The 22270-nt window shown below is 41.4% G+C and overlaps 1 protein-coding gene across 4 annotated transcripts; it reads right to left on the bottom strand.

The window, feature by feature from the left end:
- Positions 1–11597: 11597 nt before the first annotated feature.
- Positions 11598–15007, bottom strand: CBLN1 (cerebellin 1 precursor). 4 transcript variants are annotated; one of them, XM_074211391.1, is made up of 5 exons: positions 14730–15007; positions 14493–14612; positions 13239–13320; positions 12973–13121; positions 11598–12546 (listed from the first exon to the last, which is right to left on the bottom strand). In XM_074211391.1, exons 1-4 carry the CDS (start codon positions 14991–14993, stop codon positions 12994–12996), a joined length of 594 nt encoding a protein of 197 aa, XP_074067492.1. In that variant the 5' UTR covers positions 14994–15007; the 3' UTR covers positions 11598–12546; positions 12973–12993. The 4 variants fall into 4 exon arrangements, with proteins under 4 accessions (XP_074067492.1, XP_074067494.1, XP_074067491.1 ...); XM_074211393.1 differs by lacking the exon at positions 12973–13121; XM_074211390.1 differs by lacking the exon at positions 11598–12546 and having other exon boundaries at positions 12677–13121.
- Positions 15008–22270: the final 7263 nt, after the last annotated feature.

The following is a 22270-nucleotide window of genomic DNA, read 5'->3' as shown; positions in this document are numbered from 1 at the left end:
TAAAGAACTTTTTCATTAGCTTATTTGATCCTCCCAATAACCAACCCATGAGGTATTATTATTATTATCATCATCATCATCATCATCATCATCATCATCATCATCATCATACCCTTTTAACAGGTAAACAAACTGAGACTCAAAGAGATCAAGTGATTTGGTCAGGGTCAAAGAGAGCTAATAAGTAAAAGAGACAAGAATAAAATTGGGGTACATTCTGACCTCATTTTGTTTTTTGTTTTTGCTTCACCATGATTTATCTATCACACCATTCAATCAATCAATAAACATTTCTTGAGCACTTACTGAGTGAATAACACTGTGCTAGGTGATAAAATACAAAGTTTAGCTTAATGAAGGTCCTCATCCATATCTGGCCACTGGATCCAGGAGACTCAAAAGCAGAAAGTGAAGCTGGTGATTTTGTATAGCAACCCCTCTCTCAAATCCAATTCATATGCATGGCATGGTATCACTTCCCTGTTGTCATGATCTTCTTCGAAAATGAAGGACAAACATCATCAATCAACACTCATAAATATAGTAATATTTTAAGTGTATTAAAAAGGTAGAGAATTAATGTGCTTTGTATGGTATGAGGGGATGACCATTATTAACTGGAGTAAATTAGACATACAGAGACTTCCTGAGGGATCTGGCATTTTAGTTGAATTTTAAAGGATGTGTTAGAAGTCAAGAAATAAGAGGGAAGGTATTCATACAGGAATAGAGACCCACATGAGAAAAAAATGGAGGTGGGGGTGTGTGAGAAAGAGCAATTCTTGTTTGAGTAACAAGGAGTAGTCCAGTTTAGCTGGAGTATAATGTAGAGTTTATGAAGATAAGTGGTATGAGAAAATGTTAGAAAAGTAAGGAGGCACAAGATTGTGAAAAGCCAGAGATGACTGTTACAGAACCTCCTAAAATAAGCAGGAAATGGCTTTCCCTGGAAAGAGAAGGGGTGGGAAGAGCAGCAGAGGAGAAAAAAGACCAGCACAGGCACATTTTTAGTGGTGAGCTGAGAAGCAACATAACATAGCTCAGAACTCATACTAAGCCAGGGCAAATTTGAAAGTTTAAAGGGCTGAATTTAAATGATAAGAGTCAGGCAGAAACTCAGTCGGGTACAATCTGTACAAGAGCCCTTGTGTGCTGTCTTCATTATACAGGAGGTGCAGCCTGACAGAAACACAATGTGGTATGATAAGCTGTCACCATTAAGGTAGAATGTGAAGGATTTATTCACAAAATATATTCACAAAAGTCCTATTTAAAAGCTTGCATGTTAGCCAACATGAACAGAACCTCTCCTTTCTTTTGCAAAGCATGATGACGTTAATTATACTTCTCAGATGAGCTCCCAGATTTTAATTTAGAAACAATATCCTTTGTAAAATCAGATTCCATTATGAAAAATAATACATAATCCTGTTCTGCACCCACATTCCCTTCACCCCGTACACACAAGTATGCAAACAAGTGCTCACATATACACATTGACACAGACCACACACACACACACACACACACACACAGACACATACACACACATGTACATACAATGTCACTTTCTAAGTTCCTCAAAGAAAGCTTAGGAGCTGATTCACAGTACAGCAAACATTTATTGAGACCAAACTTAGAGTAAGTTATGAGCAACTGTGGACTAGATTTAGGAGCTGTAGGAGAAAAGGATAAGGAAAATATGATTACTACTCATCAGAAGCTTATGATCTTAGGAGCAACTAAGACACATGAAAGTATTAAAGAGTACGTCATCATATATGCCAAGTGCCAAGTAAGGGGAATAGACAGTTATTGTTGTAGTTATCGTTCTCAAAAAAGAGAAAACTCCCTTTGAATGAATGAAAAAGTATTTTTAAGCACCTATTAGGTATTGGCACTATGCAAGGTACTAAGGGAATAAACACAAAAGTAAAACATATAAATGTACATAATATATAATATAATACAAAAATAAATGCATTTAATATAAAAGTATGACCTTTAATATAAAAGTATACCTCAAGTAATGGGGTAGACAATACAAATTTGATCTGAGGAGGGAAGGGTCATTGTCACAGAAATGATGAGTAAAATGATTATGTTTGCCATAACCTTTTCCAGAATGTATATTTTTATTAAAGTCCAAGGTAGAAAGAAGAAATGGGGCAGGGGGAGATGGCAGTAAACTATTGGGCCTTGGACAAGCTAGATATAGTGGGTTAGATGAGTTTGCATTCACACACCAATTAAGCCTGTTTAGCCCCTAGGTAGGAGTTCCTAAACAGTTGATTAAGTATCACAAAGAGGGGAAAGAAGGTATTATTTCTGGAAGTTTTGTTGCAGGTGTGCTGGAAAAAATGGGGGTTCTGAGATGGAAAGGAGTAGAATAAAAGAACTGTAGATCTGATAGAAAGCTGCTTGAAGTGGATGGATAGATTGATAGATGGATAGTTGGATGGGTGACTATGATGACTTGGTGAGAGAAGGCTTTGAAGAGGAAGGTAGGATTTGACTTAGGCAGTGATGAAATTATGCAAGATAGTAGGAACTGTTAAAACCAATAGGAGCAGCAAACCTTCAACCCAGTTGCTCATCTTCCTGTCTCCCACTTCTGTGACCTACCTTCATGTCTACTGTTTAAATCTCTCAATTCTTCATTTTCCTCTCTTGGCTTCTGGTTTCAAGAGGCACAGAATCACAGGATTTAGAGCTAAGAGAGACCTTAGAGATCATCCAGGGCAAATCTTTTTTTTTTACATAGGAGGAAACTGAGTTCCAGAGAGAGAGGAAATGACTTATCTAAGATTACCCTGGTTGCAAATAGAAAGCTAAGTTCTCTTCCCGATTTGGTCCTTGAGGAGAGTTCCACTTCTCCACATATCTAGCACCAGTGTAAAGACAAAACATTTTTGCATCATTGAGGTATCTGAAAATTTCCTTATCTTCTCCAGCACTTATAATAATGTTGGATCCACTGGTGGCTTTGAATCTTTACAGTAATACATGGCTTTTCCTTATAAAATTAATTTCTTCCATGTCATGAAAATCAGGATTTTCAAGGCATTAAGATACGTAAATTTATTACAAGTCTTACTTTAAAAGATTCCTCTTTATACCCCTTCCTTCTCACCCTTATAACCTAGTCACTCTCTATATTGTCTCACCCTAGTTTCCCTTTGCCTGGTACTTACTCTTATCAATAAGTCTTTGTATTAGCAGCTGGGATGTTTTCCTCCATATTTAATTTTCAAAAGGGACTCAGGGAATTGTGCTTCAATTGCCATAGTCAGGGCCACTTTTGCTTCCTAATTGCTCAGTACAATACTAGGGAAAGTGTAAATTGATTGGCTGGCAAGTTTAGAATAGTCGATCCACAGAGTGACATTTCCTTGGAGGAGCAGGGTAGTATTCCTGCTAATGGTATGTTTGAGCAGAAAACTATAGATCAAAAAAATAAGACAGTGTAGAGAAATTGAAGAATACCATTGGTCTCATTCAGGTATCTAGCCAGTTACCTTACCATTTGCCCTGCTATTCCCCATCCAATTCTCTCCACTAGAACATCCATTTTATAGTGGCTTTCCATAAAACATACAACCACCAACCCTTCCCAACAGTAATTAATCTACTGAGTTTTCCTGGGCTAGGTAGTCCTGACTGATAAGTACACAAAAAATTTCCTAACCCCTTATTTAACTGATACTAGTCTATTCTTTTTGATATACCCAGTCTGTCATGATGATCATTTTGACATCTACACTGGTATGATGGTGTATGTGTGCTATCCCCCCATCTTCATTGCATTTTTTGTTCTGTAAACAGATATCAGATCAAGGTGTGACAATCAATTACTCAATGACTGTACTCAACATCCTGGTAGTCTAATACAGCAACACTCCATTCCCTGGCTACCAATCTTCCCCTATTTTAATGTAAACTCCTGACGATAGGAAACCTTTCATTTTTTAATTTATCACCATTTATATTTTCTATTTATTTCCTATTTTGAATCCCACATCTGCTACTCACTATCATGTTACATTGGGCAAATATCCCTTCTGTATACTGTTTCCTCATCTGTAGAATGAGAAGGTGGAATTAGATCCCTTCCAAATACAGTATCTGGCATATAATGTAGGATTACTAAATACTTTTTCATTCATTCATTCATTCTCTTTTTTTTTTGTTTGTTTGTTTTATGAGGCAATTGAGGTTAAATGACTTGCCCAGGGTCACACAGTTAATAAGAATCAAGTGTCTGAGGTCATATTTGAACTCAGGTCCTCCCAACTCCAGAGCTGGTACTCTATTTACTGTGCCACCTAGCTGCCCCCATTCACTTATTTTTCATTGCTTTTATATTTATTTCAGAACCTACCTCAAAAATGATGATATTTCCAAGTCTTAAAGAATTGCTTTACTCCAATGTTTAATACTTTTATATTCAACATTATCTATTGCTCGGGGAGCTTATTTTGTTCCACATCCTGTTTAGAATACTGTATCTGCTACTCACTATCTGTGTGACATTGGGCAAGTATATCTTCTGTACACTATTTCCTCATCTGTAGAATAAGAAGACTGAACTAGATCCCTTCCAAGATTCCTCAGAGCTCTACATCTAAGATTCTAGGACCCTGTGAGATCAAGCATAGAGTATACATGGGAAGAAAGTCAAAAAACACTGGAAATGTGGCCTCAAAGGGATCAAGTAAAACTAGAACAACAGCTCAAAAGTTGTGGTATCATTGATATGTATGGGGGGGGTGCTCTCCATTAATGTTTCAGAATAAGTAAATAACTCAGTCACTTGAAATGTACTCCTTAAAAAAAAGAGAGAGTGAATATTACTGAGACCTACATTGACTGAATTTTTATAAAAAGTTAACAGCCTAGCAAGCTTCTCATCAGCTGCATTTAAATACTATATTTGGAGTCATTCAGTCATTATAAAATCATCTGAATTTCTCAGTAAAAGGGCACATTAGGGAATTTACTTTTGAGACATTCTGAATAAATGGGAGGGGAAGACTTTTTTCCTGATTCAGGAGCTGCTCTCCAAATTTACTCTCGAAATGGGGAGGATATTGGGGTAATTGAGACCTAGAGACACCAGTGTCAGAGGCAAACAATTTTTATTGCCCATTGAATAGCAGGACCCTCGTGGTTAGAAATCCTGGCTAAAAACCTGATACCACATTAGCCAAAAAACAAAACCCACATAAGCTGACTAAATCCCTACCCCAATGATTTATTATATCTTGTTACTACCCAATGCCTTCCCCCTTCCTAGTTTATAATCCTCACCTTATTCATTCTTTCTCCTTAGCTTGCTCCCTAGAATTGGCTGCTCCCATTCATTTAGAAACAGGCAGACCAATGATTTGGTAGTCTTGATTGTGCAGATGGGACTGCTACTATACTCCTCAGTTGATAGTTGCCACAGAATTTAATAATTTTGTTTCTATATTGAGCAAGAAATAGTAATTGATCTATTAAAAGGCTGTATACCAGAGGCAGTGTAAATTCTTTGAGAGTTAGAACTGTTTTCTATTTATCTTTATCCCTAGTTTCTAGCATAGACTTTTACACATAGTAAACACTTATTGACTTGGAAAAAAAAAAGACTCGAAAAGACCTTTCCCTGCTCCTTTGCAGGTCTGGGAGTTCACTACTGTGAAACATTGTATATAGTGTCAGATTTCTTCAATCTTTTGGTTAGTTTTGCTGAATTTTTTCCTCTTTTATTTTAAAAAAAAACTTTGTTAGAAGATATATAACTCTCTTAGAGGGGAGAAGGAATGCATAGGCTGACACATAGGTAATATAAAAACAAAAACTACCAATAAAAATCTATTAAAATACATGATTGTTGAGTCAAACTGAATATAAAGATGAAGAAAAGGTCACCGCACTTGAAGAGTCCAAAGTCTGGTTGGGGAGCAGAGTGCACCCACAAGCAAAAATAATAATGCTTGGTATTCTCTGTGAAGGCCAATTGAGGGGTACAGTCAGTATTCTAGGAATTCAGAAGGAGGAAGCAATTAAATGTGAGGCAGCATAATGTAGTGGAAATCATGCTGCTTTGGGAGTTTGAAAAGGGTGGGATAGAATTCTGGCTCTGCTAAGTGAACTCATCAAACATCTATTAAGTCCTGCCTCTTAGGAGGCAAGTCTTTTTCCTTTGTATCCCCCTCCCAGTTTTGTCCATAAATGTTTACTGATTTAAACTGCTTTTACCTTTTCTTTGAGTCACTTTGACTGACCTTCAGTTTCCTAATCTGTAAAATAATCTCAAGATTCTCTTAAATAATCTCTAGAGTCTTCTCAAGTCTCTTCTAGTTTTGCTCCTATGATATTGTGATTTGTAAAACTTGAGGCACAATGTAAATACCATTAATTGTTATTATCATTCTTATTTTTTAAGTTTATTTATTTATTTGTTTGTTTGTTTGTTTGTTTGTTTAAGGCAATGGGATTAAGTGACCTACCCAAGGTCACACAACTAGGCAATTATTAAGTGTCTTGAGGCTGGATTTGAACTCAGGTTCTCCTGACTCCAGGGCTCTGTCCACTACACCACCTAGCTGCCCTATTATCATTTTTATTGTCAATGAGCTGGAAAAATTAGGAAAGGTTTAAGAAAGGAATTGAAATTTGATCCTTGATTATTGGGTAGGATTCAGATAATGGTTTGCATTTTTATTGCATCCTAAGGTTTCAAAATGCTTTCCATACAACTATCATATAAAATTTAGTGCAAGGGAGGATTTCACAGGTAAAAATAACAGGAAAAGAGTGGAAGAGAACTCCTCTGAAACCCTAAAAATTTAACAGACCTGCCAGGACTTTGTATTGTGGTAACAATATTGTTACTAGAAGAGGTGTTTTTTATTGTTACTACAAGAGGTGTTTGTCATTTATTTAGTTAAAAAAAAGTAATTCCCCTAATTGCCAGCAACAGCGTACTATAATTATGCTACCTAAAAGGATTGTAATCTAAATAAATAGCAAGGTACTACAAAATCAAGGATTACAAACAAACAAGGATCCTAAATATGACCCATACAGTATATAATCTAGAGTTAACTCAAATCCTGAATGTAAACTATTGAAGTATTCTTTTCCTGATGGGGCTTCTTGGCAGAGTATTTCTTAATGGGGGTTCTCTTTTCCTTGGGGGCTCAGATTTAGGAATGGAAGAGGTGTTCCCCATGTTCAGTGCTATAGAGTACTGCCTTTATAGCATAGAAAAGGATTTTTAGGTGACCATGTCAATGTCAGATTTATTTGGATTATAAATTCCCAGGTGATAGAGAAGACATCTGTTTAATCTACCCAGTATAGCTCTACTTATACTCAAGGATTTAATGAGTTCTAATCATTTTGTGGGGGTTGGGGGACCAGAGTATTACATGTACTACATACATGCATATGTATGTATTATATGTTTATGTAATACACGATATATGTATCATATATCAGTACACATAACTATATATATATAAAACATTTATATGTATTAGAGAAATAGAGACAGAAAGGGATCATCTTACATTGATAGATACACTACCCAAATGAACCTTTCCTGAAGAATTGTTTGCAAAACAAAACAACTAAATACCATTGGGTATGCAATAAGAAAACTATTAAGGTGATTTTTTCATAAAGTGAACAATCACTCTTTGATTAATCTTTTGAGAAAATATGATTCACTTGCAACAATACCAAATTAAAAGTAGATGTTTATTTTCTATGTTAAGGTTCACAAAACATTTTATATCCATTAAAGGGCACTGGATTTAAGGCCAGAAGCCTAATTTCCGATCCCATTTCTGCTCCTTACATTGAGGCCTTGGACAAATCATTTAAACGTTCCTGGGCTTGTTTCTTCATCTGTTAAATTAGGGGATTGTCTCTAAGGTCCTTTACAGGTCTAAAATCCTATAATTCTAGCTATACTTGAATAATATCATATGTATAATTGATCTATAGCATAATGAAATTCCAGGTATAACAAAGCAGTAATGTAATGGATGATTGCAATTGTAGTTTGATGGTGAGAGTAGTGATGATGATAGGTAAATCATGTCATTCTATCAAAGTATCATTTTTGATGCATGAAGAGGGAGTTGACCAGATGGTGCCAATACTTCTGAGTTAGTAAGTCATTTATCCTGAAAACACACCTTACTCCCTACCTTCTCATTAGCTCAGGCTCTTGGAAAGCATCTTTTGGACCACTTGGGACATTTGTATTCAATTCTCTATGGCAATAGAATCCCAGAGTTAATTTATACACATACATGCATGTGTGTACCTACACATACATATGTATCTTAGGACTCTTAAATTAGAATAACATGAAAATTGATGCAAGTATCTAAGGTTGTACATAGTTTGAGCTTAATGAATGTTTACTGAATGGATAAGTGCTGAAAGTTCTTGTTTATACAAAGGTATATATGTGGAAGGAGAAATAAACTTCTTTATCATACACAATTCATAATTACATCCAGTCAAGAAAATATCCACATGTGCATTTATTCTTATCTGAAGCAAATATTAACAAACTTATTTTCCCAATATCTGAAATTCCCAGGTGGATCTATTAAAATTGGGGGTTCCATGTTATATTTACTTGATAGAATTCAAAGAACTACCAGCCTCTAAGGGATCTTAGACTATAGGATGTTAGTACACAGAATGGTAGAGCTAGAAGTGCCCTTACAATAGAGTCTTTGAAAGCTAGAAAGAATTCTTTAAACCAGAGATGTCAATCACAACAGTAACACTTCTGCTAACCTGAATCAGATTAAAATATAATTGGAAAATATTTAACAAAATAAATTTTAAAATGCAGTAAAATCTAGATAACATTGCATTTTAAAACTAAGTTGATTTGGGGCACATGGGATCTTTTTGTTCATATTAGTGGGACCCTAGGTTCTATTAGAGTTTGACACCACTGCTTTAAAACAAAGAATTATGTGAATTAGAATTCTGTGTTTTAAAGCACAAAAAGAAACGCCAGAGCAAGAAGGGATTTAGGAGACTAACTAATACAACTCTCTTTTACAAATGAGGACTGGGAGGGGGGAGGTGCCCAAGGTCACACAGCTAGTTCATAGCAGAGCTGGAACTACAATCCAGGTGACCTGATTCCCAGCCTTGTATTTTTTCCACCAAGACCAAAGTAGCAGACTGAAGACTGAGACCAATAAGACATTCAGGTACTAATATTCATAATACATCCTCTCTCTTTTTTTCTTCCCATTTCACTCCCACCCCGAAATAAAAATTAGTATCAAGGGAAGTAGAAATGTTTGAATTCTCTAACATTAGTAATAATAGTATTAATAATCAATTGCCCTGGTATTTACTATTAGATTATGGTTCCAAGATTAAGGGACAACACTCCAATCCAGTGATTACTTTGAGGGAAGCCTAGATTGAGCAGATACTGGAATTGAGGGATATGGGCTACACTCTGGAAAGTGACCCTGATAACTTGGGTCAAAAACTCAACCTCAGTCTGACCCTAAGGGACAACCTAGAAATGGACTTTCTTGATCTTCCTGAAAAGCAAAGCTTTCCTTTGCCTCGGCATCTGATCGAGCAAGACTTGCAAAAGCTAGGAGTGGTAGAAGCCTTGACCCTCCAGATAAGCAGATGAATTTAAACAACAACCCTTCTCCCTGGATCAAATGAGATACTATTTGTAAAGTCTTTAGCATGGCAACAGTAGGCACTTAATAAATGTTTATTTCTATCTTTCCTTCCTTCCCGGACTACAAACCTCCCGAGACAGTCCTCCCCTTTCCACCAAAGCTGGAGGGGCCGAGGGGCTAAGCAGATAGATGGGAATATGGGCAGAAGATATCTTTGCTGTTCCCCAACACACCTGTCTTACCCCAAGATCCCGGTCTCATTTTTCGTCCTTTCTAGATACACCAGATAGAGGCAGGGGGACGAGCAGCACGGAGAGCGGACAATACGCACATGTTCCAAGACCTCTAGGCTTGCCAGAAAAAAAAGCAGAAAAAGATAATAGAAGTGATCTCGTGCCTAAACCGCCCGGGCAGAACAGGAAAATGTAACTGTGGGGAATCCCGGAGGGAGAGGAGTTTGCAGTGAGCACCATTCCGGTACTTGCCAAATGCTTGGACACAAGTACAAAGCCTGCGAGTTTAAGGAAATGCTACTAGTGCTGAGCTGAAGCCACGCCAGCTTCAGCGCCTGATCTCCTGGACTCACAGCGGAGGTGCCACACGCATCCCAGACACCGAGCCTTCAGCCGATGCTGTTGGGAGCGCTCTGTCCGCAGTCTTGCAGGCCCCAAAGACTCGCGGTCAGTCGGCCAGAGTTGAGCCTTCAGGGAGGCCAAGAACTGAGAAGGACACGGGATCTGGGCGCCGGTGGGAACAGGTTCATTAAAGGAATGAGGGGAGACAGGATTTTCGGGGTCCGAAACCCCAAGGGGAAGACGATAGGGAACGTGGTTTTCTTCCAGGCAGTAGCAAGAGATTGCAAATGCAGCGACATTAAGGCAGAAAAAGAAAAAATAAATAAACAAAAAACCTGGCACAATAGGCAAAGCACCCTCAGATTTCTGAAAGACCAAAAAGAATTGGGAACTCAAAGGACCTCATGGCTTTTGCTGCTGGGTCCAGACTCCCCAGCTCGTCAGACTCCAAAAAGGGGCTCTACACCTAGCTCTGGGGTCGTCTCTGCCGTACAATCTGCCACTTGAGTAAAACAAAACTGGCAAATCGGCCTCTACTCTCGCTAGATTTTCGGCCTCTGCCGCCAGAAAGAAAAACCTCACGTGGAGACGGCTGATGATACTCAACCTATTAAGTGTCCTCCGTAGGTTCGTGGCCACTGTGGACTTCTGAACCTTGTTCCCTCAGGAATGGGGGTGGGGTGGGGCAAAAAAAGGGGGAGACAGTTTTCTTTTTCTTTCTTTTCCTCTTGGATTGCTCTCTGACATGTCTGTGGTTATCTTCAATAGCAAATGATGCTATTTATGAGAAAAAAGAAACTCACAGGTCAAATACCCAACACTTAGGAGGTGGTCACTAACCCAATCACTGAAAACATAGTTTGGGACTGAATAAGGAGTATTAGGAAGAAGGCTGCTTGGCTTCAGGAACTTGAGGCTTTTCAGAAAAGCAAGCAACATAGAAAAGAAAGCGGTTAGGTGCGGGAGTACTCAGGCCAGGGTTTGGGCTTCAGCCTAGTTCCAACTTGCCTTGTGAAACTATTATCCAGACAAGTCGCGTGAATTAAATAAAGGAGGGTTGCTTATTATGCTGCTATTAATTTTTCCCCCTAGGAACTAATTAAATGGCTTCCTGAAACCCGGGTCTGAAGATAACCAGAAGACGCTCAACGCTGGAGGGGCTGGAAATCATGAGTGAAGCCAGAGCAGTTTTACTGTACATCTCCGAAATTCCTGGAGTTTACGTGGGACCCGGTACCCTCCTCCCAGTCCCGCCCACAGCCTGGGCCCAAAGCCTCCCGAGTCTCTCGCATACACAGGCCTCCGACTCTGCCAGCCTTCCATTTAGTCTTCAAATGAAGTTGTTTATTAGACTTTTGCTTTGACATTATATTCAGATACAGTCAGAATCGCGGATGGGTCTTTTTAATAAAAGTAGTCATCTCTGAGTACTGCAAAATTAAAGCATTTTTACATCTCTTAAAGACTGGAAACCAAATCAGAACAGCGGACCGAGAGAGTAGTAGACAGGTTGATGATTCCAGAGAGGGTGGTATAAAATGTCACCGGAGCCAGTCCCGAAAATCCATTAGGTGGTAGGCAGCGACAGCACAGGCCCCGGGGTGGTTTCTTATTTGGACTAATCTTCCCTTTTTGGTGCTGCGCCTCCCGTTTAAGCTGCACTTCAGCCACAGATCTGGGCGTTTCTTGTCACCAGAAGGGTCGGCCAATTTTTAAGTCTTGAGAAAAAGCAGCGAGGAAGCAGAAAGCGAGGCAGGCGCAGAGACTCGGGGCATCTTAAATGTTAGGCGGTTTGAACAGGCCCGCTTGGACGGGTTAGCGTTTCCTGGCCCAGTCTTCTCTTAAGCGCGCTAAAGATAGCTAAGCATCTGAACTGCTTTCCCCTTCTGACCCCGCCTCCAGCCTAGGAGGATTCGAGGGCTGCACTGAAAAACCCTGTTTCTTTCTGTTTCAGAAAAATAAAAGTCCCACTTAAACTTTATTGTATTAGAGCCAAATTAAATTCTCGATATTCACACATATATTACAGAGTAAGAGAGTAAAAGGTCAATAATACTTCCTGGCATTTAGTTGGGACACATTCGACAAGAGCAAACCAAGGACCAAAACATTGAGCAGCCTTAATAGTTCACAATCACTTAGAATATTACATAGAAATACAAAGATGCTCTATTCTCCCAGTTTTCACTGGGAATAGTTCTTCAGGTATAAATTATTCTCCCCCCCTTTGTTTTTTTTAACTGTCAGTCATTAAACAGCAAGGCAGTCTTTTCTCCTTCACCGTGGCATCTGTGTATCTAAAAATAAAAACAAAAAAACCTTCCAGTAGTTATTTCTTCGGTGGAGTTTAAGATGAGCGGTGCTTCTCAAAACAAAAACTCCAACAACAACCAAAAACTAAAAAATTGCTAAGAACAACATTAGAGGAACACTGAATGGGGTGGGGGAGGGGGCAGGAAGTTGAAAAGGATATTTTCGCTTACACTGTTGAAATACAACCTTTCTTTTGGCTAAATCTGGGGTCGGGATAATGGAGTAGGGAAGAGCATGTTGCAATTGGAGATTTAAAAAATCAATTACAAGGCAGCTTCTTTCTTGACTATGACTACCAAAATGGGGAGAGGAATGGTATTCTTCAAAACAGATGTACACAGATCTAAGTGGGGCTTAGATTCTCTTTTATACGTGAACTTTAAAAGTTTGCTGTCCAGAGTTCTTTATACCTGGCTACAACTTGGGACTTCTCAGAAAATTCTCCACACTTGTCGATTTCTTTTTTTCTCTACATCTTTCTCCCTCTTTCTTTCTCCCTCCCCTTTCTTTCTGTTCTCCCTCTCACTCCCTCTGCTTAGCTCCAGCGATGAGTTAGTTCCTTAGAGAGGGAATACGAGAAATCCAGAGAATGTCGAGTATTTCCAGCCCCCCATCAAGTTTCCTCGCTCCAATTTGAGGTATGCCCGGTCCCCCTTCTCCATTTGTATTAGCACACCGTTGCTAGCTGCCTCTCGGGTCACATCCTGGTCGCCTGCGAAAGCTGAGATCACCGGCCACCCGTTTAACATCAGGCTTACCTGTAGGCAAGGGGGAAAAAAAAAGAGAAGCTCGACTCAACCTGCCGGAACAAGGAGAAATATCCACAAAGGTGAGGAGAGAGGAAAGGAGGGGTGGTCGAAGTGCGGTTTTACACAGGAAGTTCTTAAGGGAGGAGAAAGGGGGTGGGGGCAAAGGTGGGGGAATGTCCAGACAATTTGCTTCTAGAAACTCAGGATGATGAGCTTCTGCCTGGTGTATGAAGCCAGGTGTGCCAAAAGAGATAGTGAATTTTTTAATCTTTTATTAAGTGTCTTATCATCAAAAAGATTCTATTTGCCATCAGACAAATCTGAAAGGGCAGTCACGGAACCTGGTCCAGGAATTCCAGGGTTAGAGGCTCAGGAATAAAGCAGTTCAGATTTGGTGTCCCTAGTATCTATCTCACTGAAAAAAGCTCTGATCAATCCTCTAGTGCCGACTGCTTCTTTCAAGAGGGCGGGTCAGCTTCCTAACACTACAGTCTCCAATATAGCAAACCTGTGGTCCTAGATCCCTTGGATTCCCGGTGTCCTTGAGCCGGAGAGCAGCTCTCTCCTTGTCTCTAAACCCAATAACTCAATCTTCGAATTAGACACTCACAGGTGCTAACCATGTACTAGGTTCTTGTATTCCTTTGGTAAGTAAATATGCCCCCTTTGCCCAGGACTGAGGTTTCAACCTCCTGCATTTTCCCCGTGAGGACCAAAGATTCTCATTAGCTTGGGAGACCTAGAGAGAACCGGGCGGGCGACGACGGGAACCACCCAGCCCCGCAACACCCCAGCTTAAGATTCTTGACGGAAGCGCTAGACCCTGTCCCCTGTCCGTGGTGCTGAACGCGCGTTCTGCTTTCAACCTCCGCCCGGACCCGGCAGCCAAAGCGTAGGGCGCTATCTAGGTGGTAACTGTTGAGCCTAAGGATGCAGCCTGGATGGGGGAATCTGTCCCTGAAACGGGGCATAGGCGGCAGTCAGGGGCAAGGAAAGTGAAAGCTACCTTAATTTTGAATTCAAGAAGCCCCCCAGCACGCCCGGCTTCCCAGGCATCTCACACACACACACACACACACACACACCAGCCCCTCCATCTAACCAGCCCTCCCCTCATCCCCTCCCAGCTCTAGGCATCCTCTTCCCAAGGGTCGCCTGGGGTCAGGGGTACCAAGGCTGACCTGGATGGTCTGTCTGTTGTAGACTTTCACCACGTGGAAGTTAAAACTGTAAATCCCTTTCCGTGGGGAGATGAAAGTGCTTCGCTCCGGGTCGAAGTTATTCCCGATGTTCACTAGTACCTGCAAAAGGGTAGGGATGGGAAGCAAGAGAGTCGGCCCCGCGGGGGCTCCCCTCTACCCACACCCCCCTAGCCCGGGGGCTGGAGTTGCCGGGGGGGGGGGGCAGCAGCCACTCACCTGGTCAAAGTAAATGATCATGGTCCGGTTGCTCATTTCTGACGGCTCGTGGTTGGTGCTCCGAATGGCGGAGAAAGCCACCTTGGCGCTGCCAGAGCGCACGGAGATGCCCAGCGCCGTGCCCGTGGGGTCGGACGTGGGGTTGGAATCGCAGACCACCAGGCACTTGCCCTCCAGCACGATGGGCTCCGTCTCGTTCTGCCCGCGAGCCGGGCCGGCCAACCACGCCGCGCCGAGCAGCAGCAGCTCCAGGGCGCCCATCATCTCTCCGGAGCCCTCCCCACCCCCCGCCCCGGGGCTGTGTCGGCGCCCCCCGCCCCCCTCCCGCGCTGGGACCCCCGGCTCCGCTCCGCTTCACTCTGCTCGCCTCTCGGGGCTCCGCTTCGCAGGCTGCCGCTCGCTTCTCCCGCCCTCGGGGCCCTCAGGAGCGCCCTGCCAGCGGTCGGGGCCGGGCGGCAGCCCTCGGACGCATAGCCGTGGCCGGCGCCGGAGAAGCTCTCGCCGGGCTCGGGCTCCAGCTCCCGCCGCCGCCGCCGCCGCCGCTCTGAACCCTCGATGCAGCCGGCGCTGCAGCCGGAGCCCGGGCGGAGCTGAGCGCGCGCTGAGCACAAAGGCGCGGACCGCCGCGCTCTAGCCCCGCCCCGGGCCCGCCCCCGCCTCCGCCCCGCCCCCCGGATCCCGGCCCTCGGCGCCTCGCCCCGCCCAGTCTCGGGGCCAGGCCCCGCCCCTCAGCCAATCTCTCGGCGCCTCGCTTCCGTCCCAACCAATGACCGAGCGGTCCGCGCGCGGCCACCTGACCGCGGGAGCCGCGGTTATTAGGGGCGCCCAGGCGGGTGGCGCGCGGCATCCTCGCTAGAGCTCGGGTCCCGGAACCGACCGAGGCAGTGAAGGACGAGCAAAGAGGGAGGGCTTGGGGGCAGCCGAGGGCACGCGGCTCCTCGCCAGCCGGCGCCAACGGCCGCAAGCGTCGCCAGCCGCCGGTGTGGGCTGCGCGGATGGGCGCCGCCGCCCCATCCCTCCCTTCCTCTTCCCGCGCAGCCCCCGCCCACCGCTCTGGCCCGGCTCACAGGTAGGGGGGCGGCGCAGGCCTCACCCAGCTGGGAGGCGGGAGCGGGACGGCCTCGGGTTAGTTTGGTTCAGCAAAGTGAGAGCACGCGGGGGGGGGGGTGAAGGACTTGGTGCGGGCGCGCGGGATTGGTGTGGAGTGCAGGTGGGAGGGGCCGTGGCCAAGGCGCGCGCCGCGGCGTGCGGGGCGGGGCGTGCCGGCGCCTGCGCAGCAGGCTCCACGGGGCGGAGCCCCGCTTTGGCCTTCCCCCCCCCGGAGGGCACGTGCTCCGGGCGAGGGGCTGGAAGGCGGAGTCTGGCGGGAAACGCCTCCTAGTCGGGCGATCCGCGCTGGCGGGCTTCGGCCACGGCCAAGTTGAAGGACGGCCAAGGTTACCGAGCTCCGCCAGTCCTTAGAGACCGGGGGGAGGCCGCGAGCTCCGCCTCGATGTCATTCTGCAGCGGAAGCGCCCCAAGCTGTGCCCCGGCCGACGGGAGCAGCTCGGGTCCCCGCGGAGAGGCGTCCGGAGAAGAGCGCCGCGCTGCCGCGTGGCCGGGTGGCGCCCCCTTGCCGCGGGGCCAGGAAGGGCGCCATCTCCAGCAGGACCATTTCAGACAGCGCAGTATTTGGGGGAGATTCGTTTCCCCAGAAGTTATAAGGTGTTAGTTCCTGAGGCCCCAGGAACCCTAACCCTCAAGCCCCACCCCGTTCTTGATGCTTTGAAGACTCCCCAACCCCGTGGCTGGAGTAGTGTTACTTTTTTCTTTTTCAAACCCTTATCCTTTGTTCGCCTGGAAATTGGGCACAAAAGATGATTTTTTTCAGTCCCTTGTATCTTCCAGTTCCCAATGATAGACACATAATTAGGAAAAAGAAATGATCTGATTGCATATGCCAGTTAGAAACTAAAATTTCCTCAAGCTGATCAAAGAATATATTTTTATCAACTATTATACACCCTTGTTTAATTCCAGAATACACAAATTTGGGGAGCCTGAACTTTGAACTGTATTTTCAGAGTTATGTGGTTTTGGCAGCCAAGGCCTGGAACTATAGAAAAGATCATATTTTCTATCACTTTCCTGCCATGGTACATAAAATTGCCTTGGGTTGCCATTAAGGCAAGAAGGCACAGATGTTTAAGAAAATTCCTAAATTCTTAGTAGTTGATGTGCCCTTTTCTCCTTTTCCTTCTCCCCTCAACCCCCCATTCACACTCACATATATTTATTTGTAAGCATGAATACAGAAAAAACAATTTCTCTAAAACTGACCTATTCTATAGTCCTACACCTCTTCCAGTGCTTCATCCTTCATCCTATGGTGGGGGCAAACCTAGGTTCTCACTCTATCATCACAGTGTCAGCTATGACAGGCTTCTGTGGCACAGCTTTGAGCACAGGCCCAGTGAAGGATAATATGTGTATCCTTAGAACACTTAAGTTCCCAGAAGTTTATCAGGTGGGGTGGCTAGGTGGCGCAGGGAATAGAGCGCCAGCCTTGGAGTCAGGAGTAACTGGGTTCAAATCCAACCTCAGACACTTATTAATTACCTAGCCTGTGGCTTTGGGCAAGCCACTTAACCCCATTGCCTTGAAAAATTAAAAAAAAAAAAGTTTTTTAGGAAAAAGGATGCTATCAGAAGATGGAATCTTTTAATTTATAGCAGTGATTCACCACAGTGACTTTTAGATATTATTTTAACAACTATTTTTAAGAAGGTTTTTATTTATTGAGTTTTACAATTTTTCCCCCTATTCTTGCTTCCTTCCCCCCACCCCCCAGAAGGTAGTCTGTTAGTTTTCACATTTTAACAACTATTTTGATATGGATATGAAGCTGCTGATTGATTAAGATGCTTTTCATTTCATATTGCTTTTATTATAATAAATAATTTTATATTAATATATAATTTTACATTAATATAATATATAATATTGCTACAGAAATTCAGCTGCTTTTGGAAGTTAGAGAATTGAATCCAGAAGGGATATTTTGATATAGTATATGAAACAACCCCATCTTTTTATTAAACTTCAGTGGGATCTTTGAGGTTCTCAATACACCAAACAGGATTCCATTCCTTTGCTCTCAGTTCAAAAGCCCTTACAAGTACAATTTCCTGGTATTCAGTTCATTTTTTAACAGAAAATTGAAAGGAGACAAATCTATCCTATAATATTAAATTTAGGATTTCATGGAGCTAAGTTTATTTAAACCATAGTATTTAGACTCATCCTGTGAATAAAAATCATATGGGAGAAAAGCCACGCAAAAGATAATATTGTATTATAATTTCTTCTTGGGGGGGCACCTTGGTCCCCTGTATTGACTTTTTGGAAACCATTGTTCATTCACCTGTATTATAGGCAGTGTCATGTAGAGCCAAATTAATTTGGGGATTTGGAATCAATAGATCTGTCCTAATCCAGTCATTCACTGGCTATGTGGCTAGGCAAGTCACTTAGCTTCCCTGGGTTTCAGCTTCCTCAAAAAGTAGGAGTAATAATATTTTACTTTGAACATTAAAATTCTAATTAAATGTATTATACTTTAAAGTCTATCTTTATCAAATTTATTTTAGATAAACATTGCCATTGTCAAATAAATTATTTTGTAAAACAAAAAGAAGTTTTTAAAAATTAGGCCATATTAAAGGTAAATTCTGGTTTCTTATTAAAATGTTTAAAAGCTCATAGTAATCAATTTTTTCCTTAAAATAAACATCTATTGCTGTCTTTTTTATAACAATTAAATTGTCCATTGAATCCCCCTGAATTCTTCCAGAAAACCATTTGTAGAACAAAAAACAACAGAAGGGAAAAAAAACAGTTCATCAAAACTTACCAGCATATCAAAAAATCAGAAATATAGTGTTCCACAACCATAGTTTGCTATTTCTATAACCAAATATTTTAATGATGCTAAAATTGAACATTTTAATATTTTGTTAAAGAAAAAGGCCTGTTTTTAAAAAAATATTCAATCAGGCATTCTTTTTCTTAGCTGTGTTCACAGAAGAATATAGACCTTACAAATTAAAATATTGGTTCTATTTTGATCTGGTCATTGCTCAAGTAGATGACATTCAAACAAAAGAGAAAATATATTGTTGATAGTTTTCTCCATATGCAAAATTTTTCATTATCAAAGATTCCCTTTTCACCATGTAATTTAGGTTAGTCTAGCTGAATATTAAAAATAGGGATTGAATACCCCTTTCAGTAGTCTCCTATTTGAATATTCCAACTAACATTTTCTTCGTTTTTTAATAGAAAAGAAAAATTATTTGTATTAAGAGTACAGCTTTAAAAGGTCAAGCTCAAAAGTAGACTTGACACTTCATAAATAAATGGTGACAATGGTTATGATTTGTGGGGTGACTAACATTTGGGAAAAAGATACCCCAAGAAACTTTTCTCATTAGTAATAAATGATCTTTTTAATGAATTGTTATTCTTTTCTTTCTAATTAGTATAATGATTAACAGGAAATTCTATGAATGCAACAGAATTGGTAGTGAGAAGCTGCGTCCTCATAAATCAAAATTAATTCTAAAGTTTAAACAATTTATGGAGTAAAAAAATCACAGTTTTTTAAAAAACTATGTCAAATGTCATTGTTTCTTGTTAGATTAACTTGTAACATTAGAGTATTTGAAAGCTACTTGATTACTTACTGAACCTTCATCTTGCATGTAACAATGGGGGGGAAAGCTCAGTGGAAGTTAAATTTTAGCCTATAATTCTGCTAATGCAAGGATATGTTATTATCTTGAGAAAATGACTGGTAATTGTACCAAATCAAATACTAAAGTAAGTCTAAACAATGAAAATATTACTAGCATTCATCCAAAAGAATTGAGCTTTAGAGAGAGAAGAAATCTTGATCCATCTGCCAACCTAAAACCATTACTGGTGGGAGGACCTCAAGACCACCAGCCCTAATTCCAGCCTATCTCATTCAGGGGAGCAAATCCATTGCAAAGGGAACCCCACCTTTCCCACAGCTACCTGCCGACCAACTGACACTAATAAGACAGGCAAGTGAACCTAGCTGAAGCAGCAAGAAGTCCTAAGAAAAAGACAGGGAGTGCCATGCTAGTCAAACCAGTACTTTGACTACTATATCCTCTCAGAGTCCATTGGAGACAGTCCAGGATGGACATCCTAAGAGCTATAGGAATTGCAGTATCCTCTATACTATTGGTCCTTCTTCTAATAGAACTGTCATAGCCTTCAGTGGAAATGATAACAAAGCAGATGCATTATCTTCTGCTTTGCCATTGTGTCCTAAAGACTACTGGGTCTGTACATATGACTTACAGCTAAGACCTCCCCCCAAAAAAACATAGATATCTCTCTGTATAAGAATGTGAGCTCCTTTAGAACAAGTATCTTTTCTCTTTGTGTCTGCAGCACAATGCTTTGCACATAAAAAGCACTGAATGCTTTTTCATTCACTCATTTTAGGGATTAAAGATTAGTGTGAGCTTTATGTAAGTTCAGAGACCCTTTTCTGATAACGTACCCCATCCTAGCAATGGGTTTGATGGAAATTAACCCCTTAAATCCCAGATAGGACCCTTAGATTATCACCTTGACTCAAGGAGGGGGTCCTGTAGTAAATAGTATCAGCTCTGAATTCAGACCAGGTTCAGACTAGAGGATATTAACCTCATTTCCTTAAACTTTGTAGGGAGACAATAAGATTAAAAATGCCTAACTCTCAAAATCACAGTTCAGTGACCTATATAGTCAAGGTAAGAAGGGCAAAGTAGAAGAGATAGTAAGGGACATGAAACCCCATCTTAGGCTTACCTAGTCAAGCACACTTTGAACATCATTGCAGTGTTCTCACCACAAGCTACCTTGGCTGCTGTAACTGAAGAAGAAAAACTTTTCTACCCCCTTTAACCCTTGCTAGAAGAACACAGCTGACTTGGATTAGTTCCAAATGAATTCTGGCCCACCAGTTGAGAAGGCAGATCATTTTTTAAAGGGTTTTTTTTTTTTTTTTTTTGCCAGGCAAATGGAGTTAAGTGGCTTGCCCAAGGCCACACAGCTAGGTAATTATTAAGTGTCTGAGGTGGGATTTAAACTCAGGTACTCCTGACTCCAGAGCTGGTGCTCTATCCAATGCACCACTTAACCACCCCTAGGTCAGATCATTTCTACTCTACATACCTTTTAGTAAGGAGTCAGAATATGTTGCTTACCAGAAGAGTCCTCAGGCTATATTCTCTGCTTTATCACCCTTGTTAGATTATGATGTACTAGTAATGGAAAGATATCTTTAAGAACTTGCAGAACTAGAAAAGGAAATAGGCAATATATATACATATATAAATATAAATATATTTAATATATATTAAAATAACTAAAAAAAGGTTCCCATAAGTTAGATAATTTTTGAACTGTTTAACAAGGATGAGAAGGCATAAGAGTTTTGATTAGTAGTAGTTGAGGGGAGTTCTCATACTAAGGAAATAATATTCTAAGTATCCTAGAATTTAGTAACATTTGGTATCCCCAAAGTTTTAGTGTTAAATATCTTTTACTAATATAGCTAAATAATAGCTTTAAACTGCACTAAAACTTTGATGATACCCTATTTATATTCAGTGTTGGAGACCTAACTTTATTTTCAACAAAACAAAGATTTTGTTTATAAGATACCTACTGTGTGCCAAATGGCAAAAGGTAAAGGCAAAAAAGTCATTGATCTCAAAGAATCTAATAAGGGAATGCTGTATGTACATAGCCAGGTAAATGCAAAGTAATTTAATGAAAGAGAACACTAAAAACAGAAGGAATTAGGTGGGGCTTTCCAAAGGATATGGCACCTCTCTTGATCCTTTAAGAAGAAGAAAAATTCATAGTTGAAAAAGGAATTCATTGTAATAATGAGCAATAAATAATTCTTTGAAGTGGGCCATGTAATGCCAACTAATGGTAGTCCAGTTCAGTTTGAACATAGAATAAAGAGGATTCATAAAGAATTTTGTGTAGAAGGGTAGCTTCAAGACATTAAAGAGAATCAGGCTAAGGAATGTGTATTTTATCCCAGAGAGAGTCACCAAAGGTTTTCGACCAGGGAAGTAACATGGTTAAATTTAGGCAGCTTTGTGAAGAATGTACAGGAAAAGACAAAAGCTATTTGATAAACTAGGAGACTATTACATTAAACAGGAGAATGGTGATGAGGGCCTGAAATAGAATTCAGCCATATGTAACGAATAGAGATGTTACAGAGCTATAAAAGATGACTGATTAGATTGGGGGCAGGGACCAAACAGTGAACCAAAGAAAGGGGAAAATTAAGGATGATTATGAGGTATACAAACTTAGTTTACCAATCTAGGAAGACAAGGGAAGAAGACAATTTCTGCTGTACTAACCCCTCTCCCAAACACATAAAAACACCTTAATTTAATTTGTTTAGATTCTTAGGATTCCTAGTTATAGCTCTTAGAGAAAGTGCCAGTAGATGAGCC

Source organism: Macrotis lagotis, chromosome 1, assembly GCF_037893015.1.
Source record: "Macrotis lagotis isolate mMagLag1 chromosome 1, bilby.v1.9.chrom.fasta, whole genome shotgun sequence".
Classification (NCBI taxonomy): domain Eukaryota; kingdom Metazoa; phylum Chordata; class Mammalia; order Peramelemorphia; family Peramelidae; genus Macrotis; species Macrotis lagotis.
Note: the sequence above shows the minus strand (reverse complement) of the source record. Positions and strands in the feature narration are given on the sequence as shown.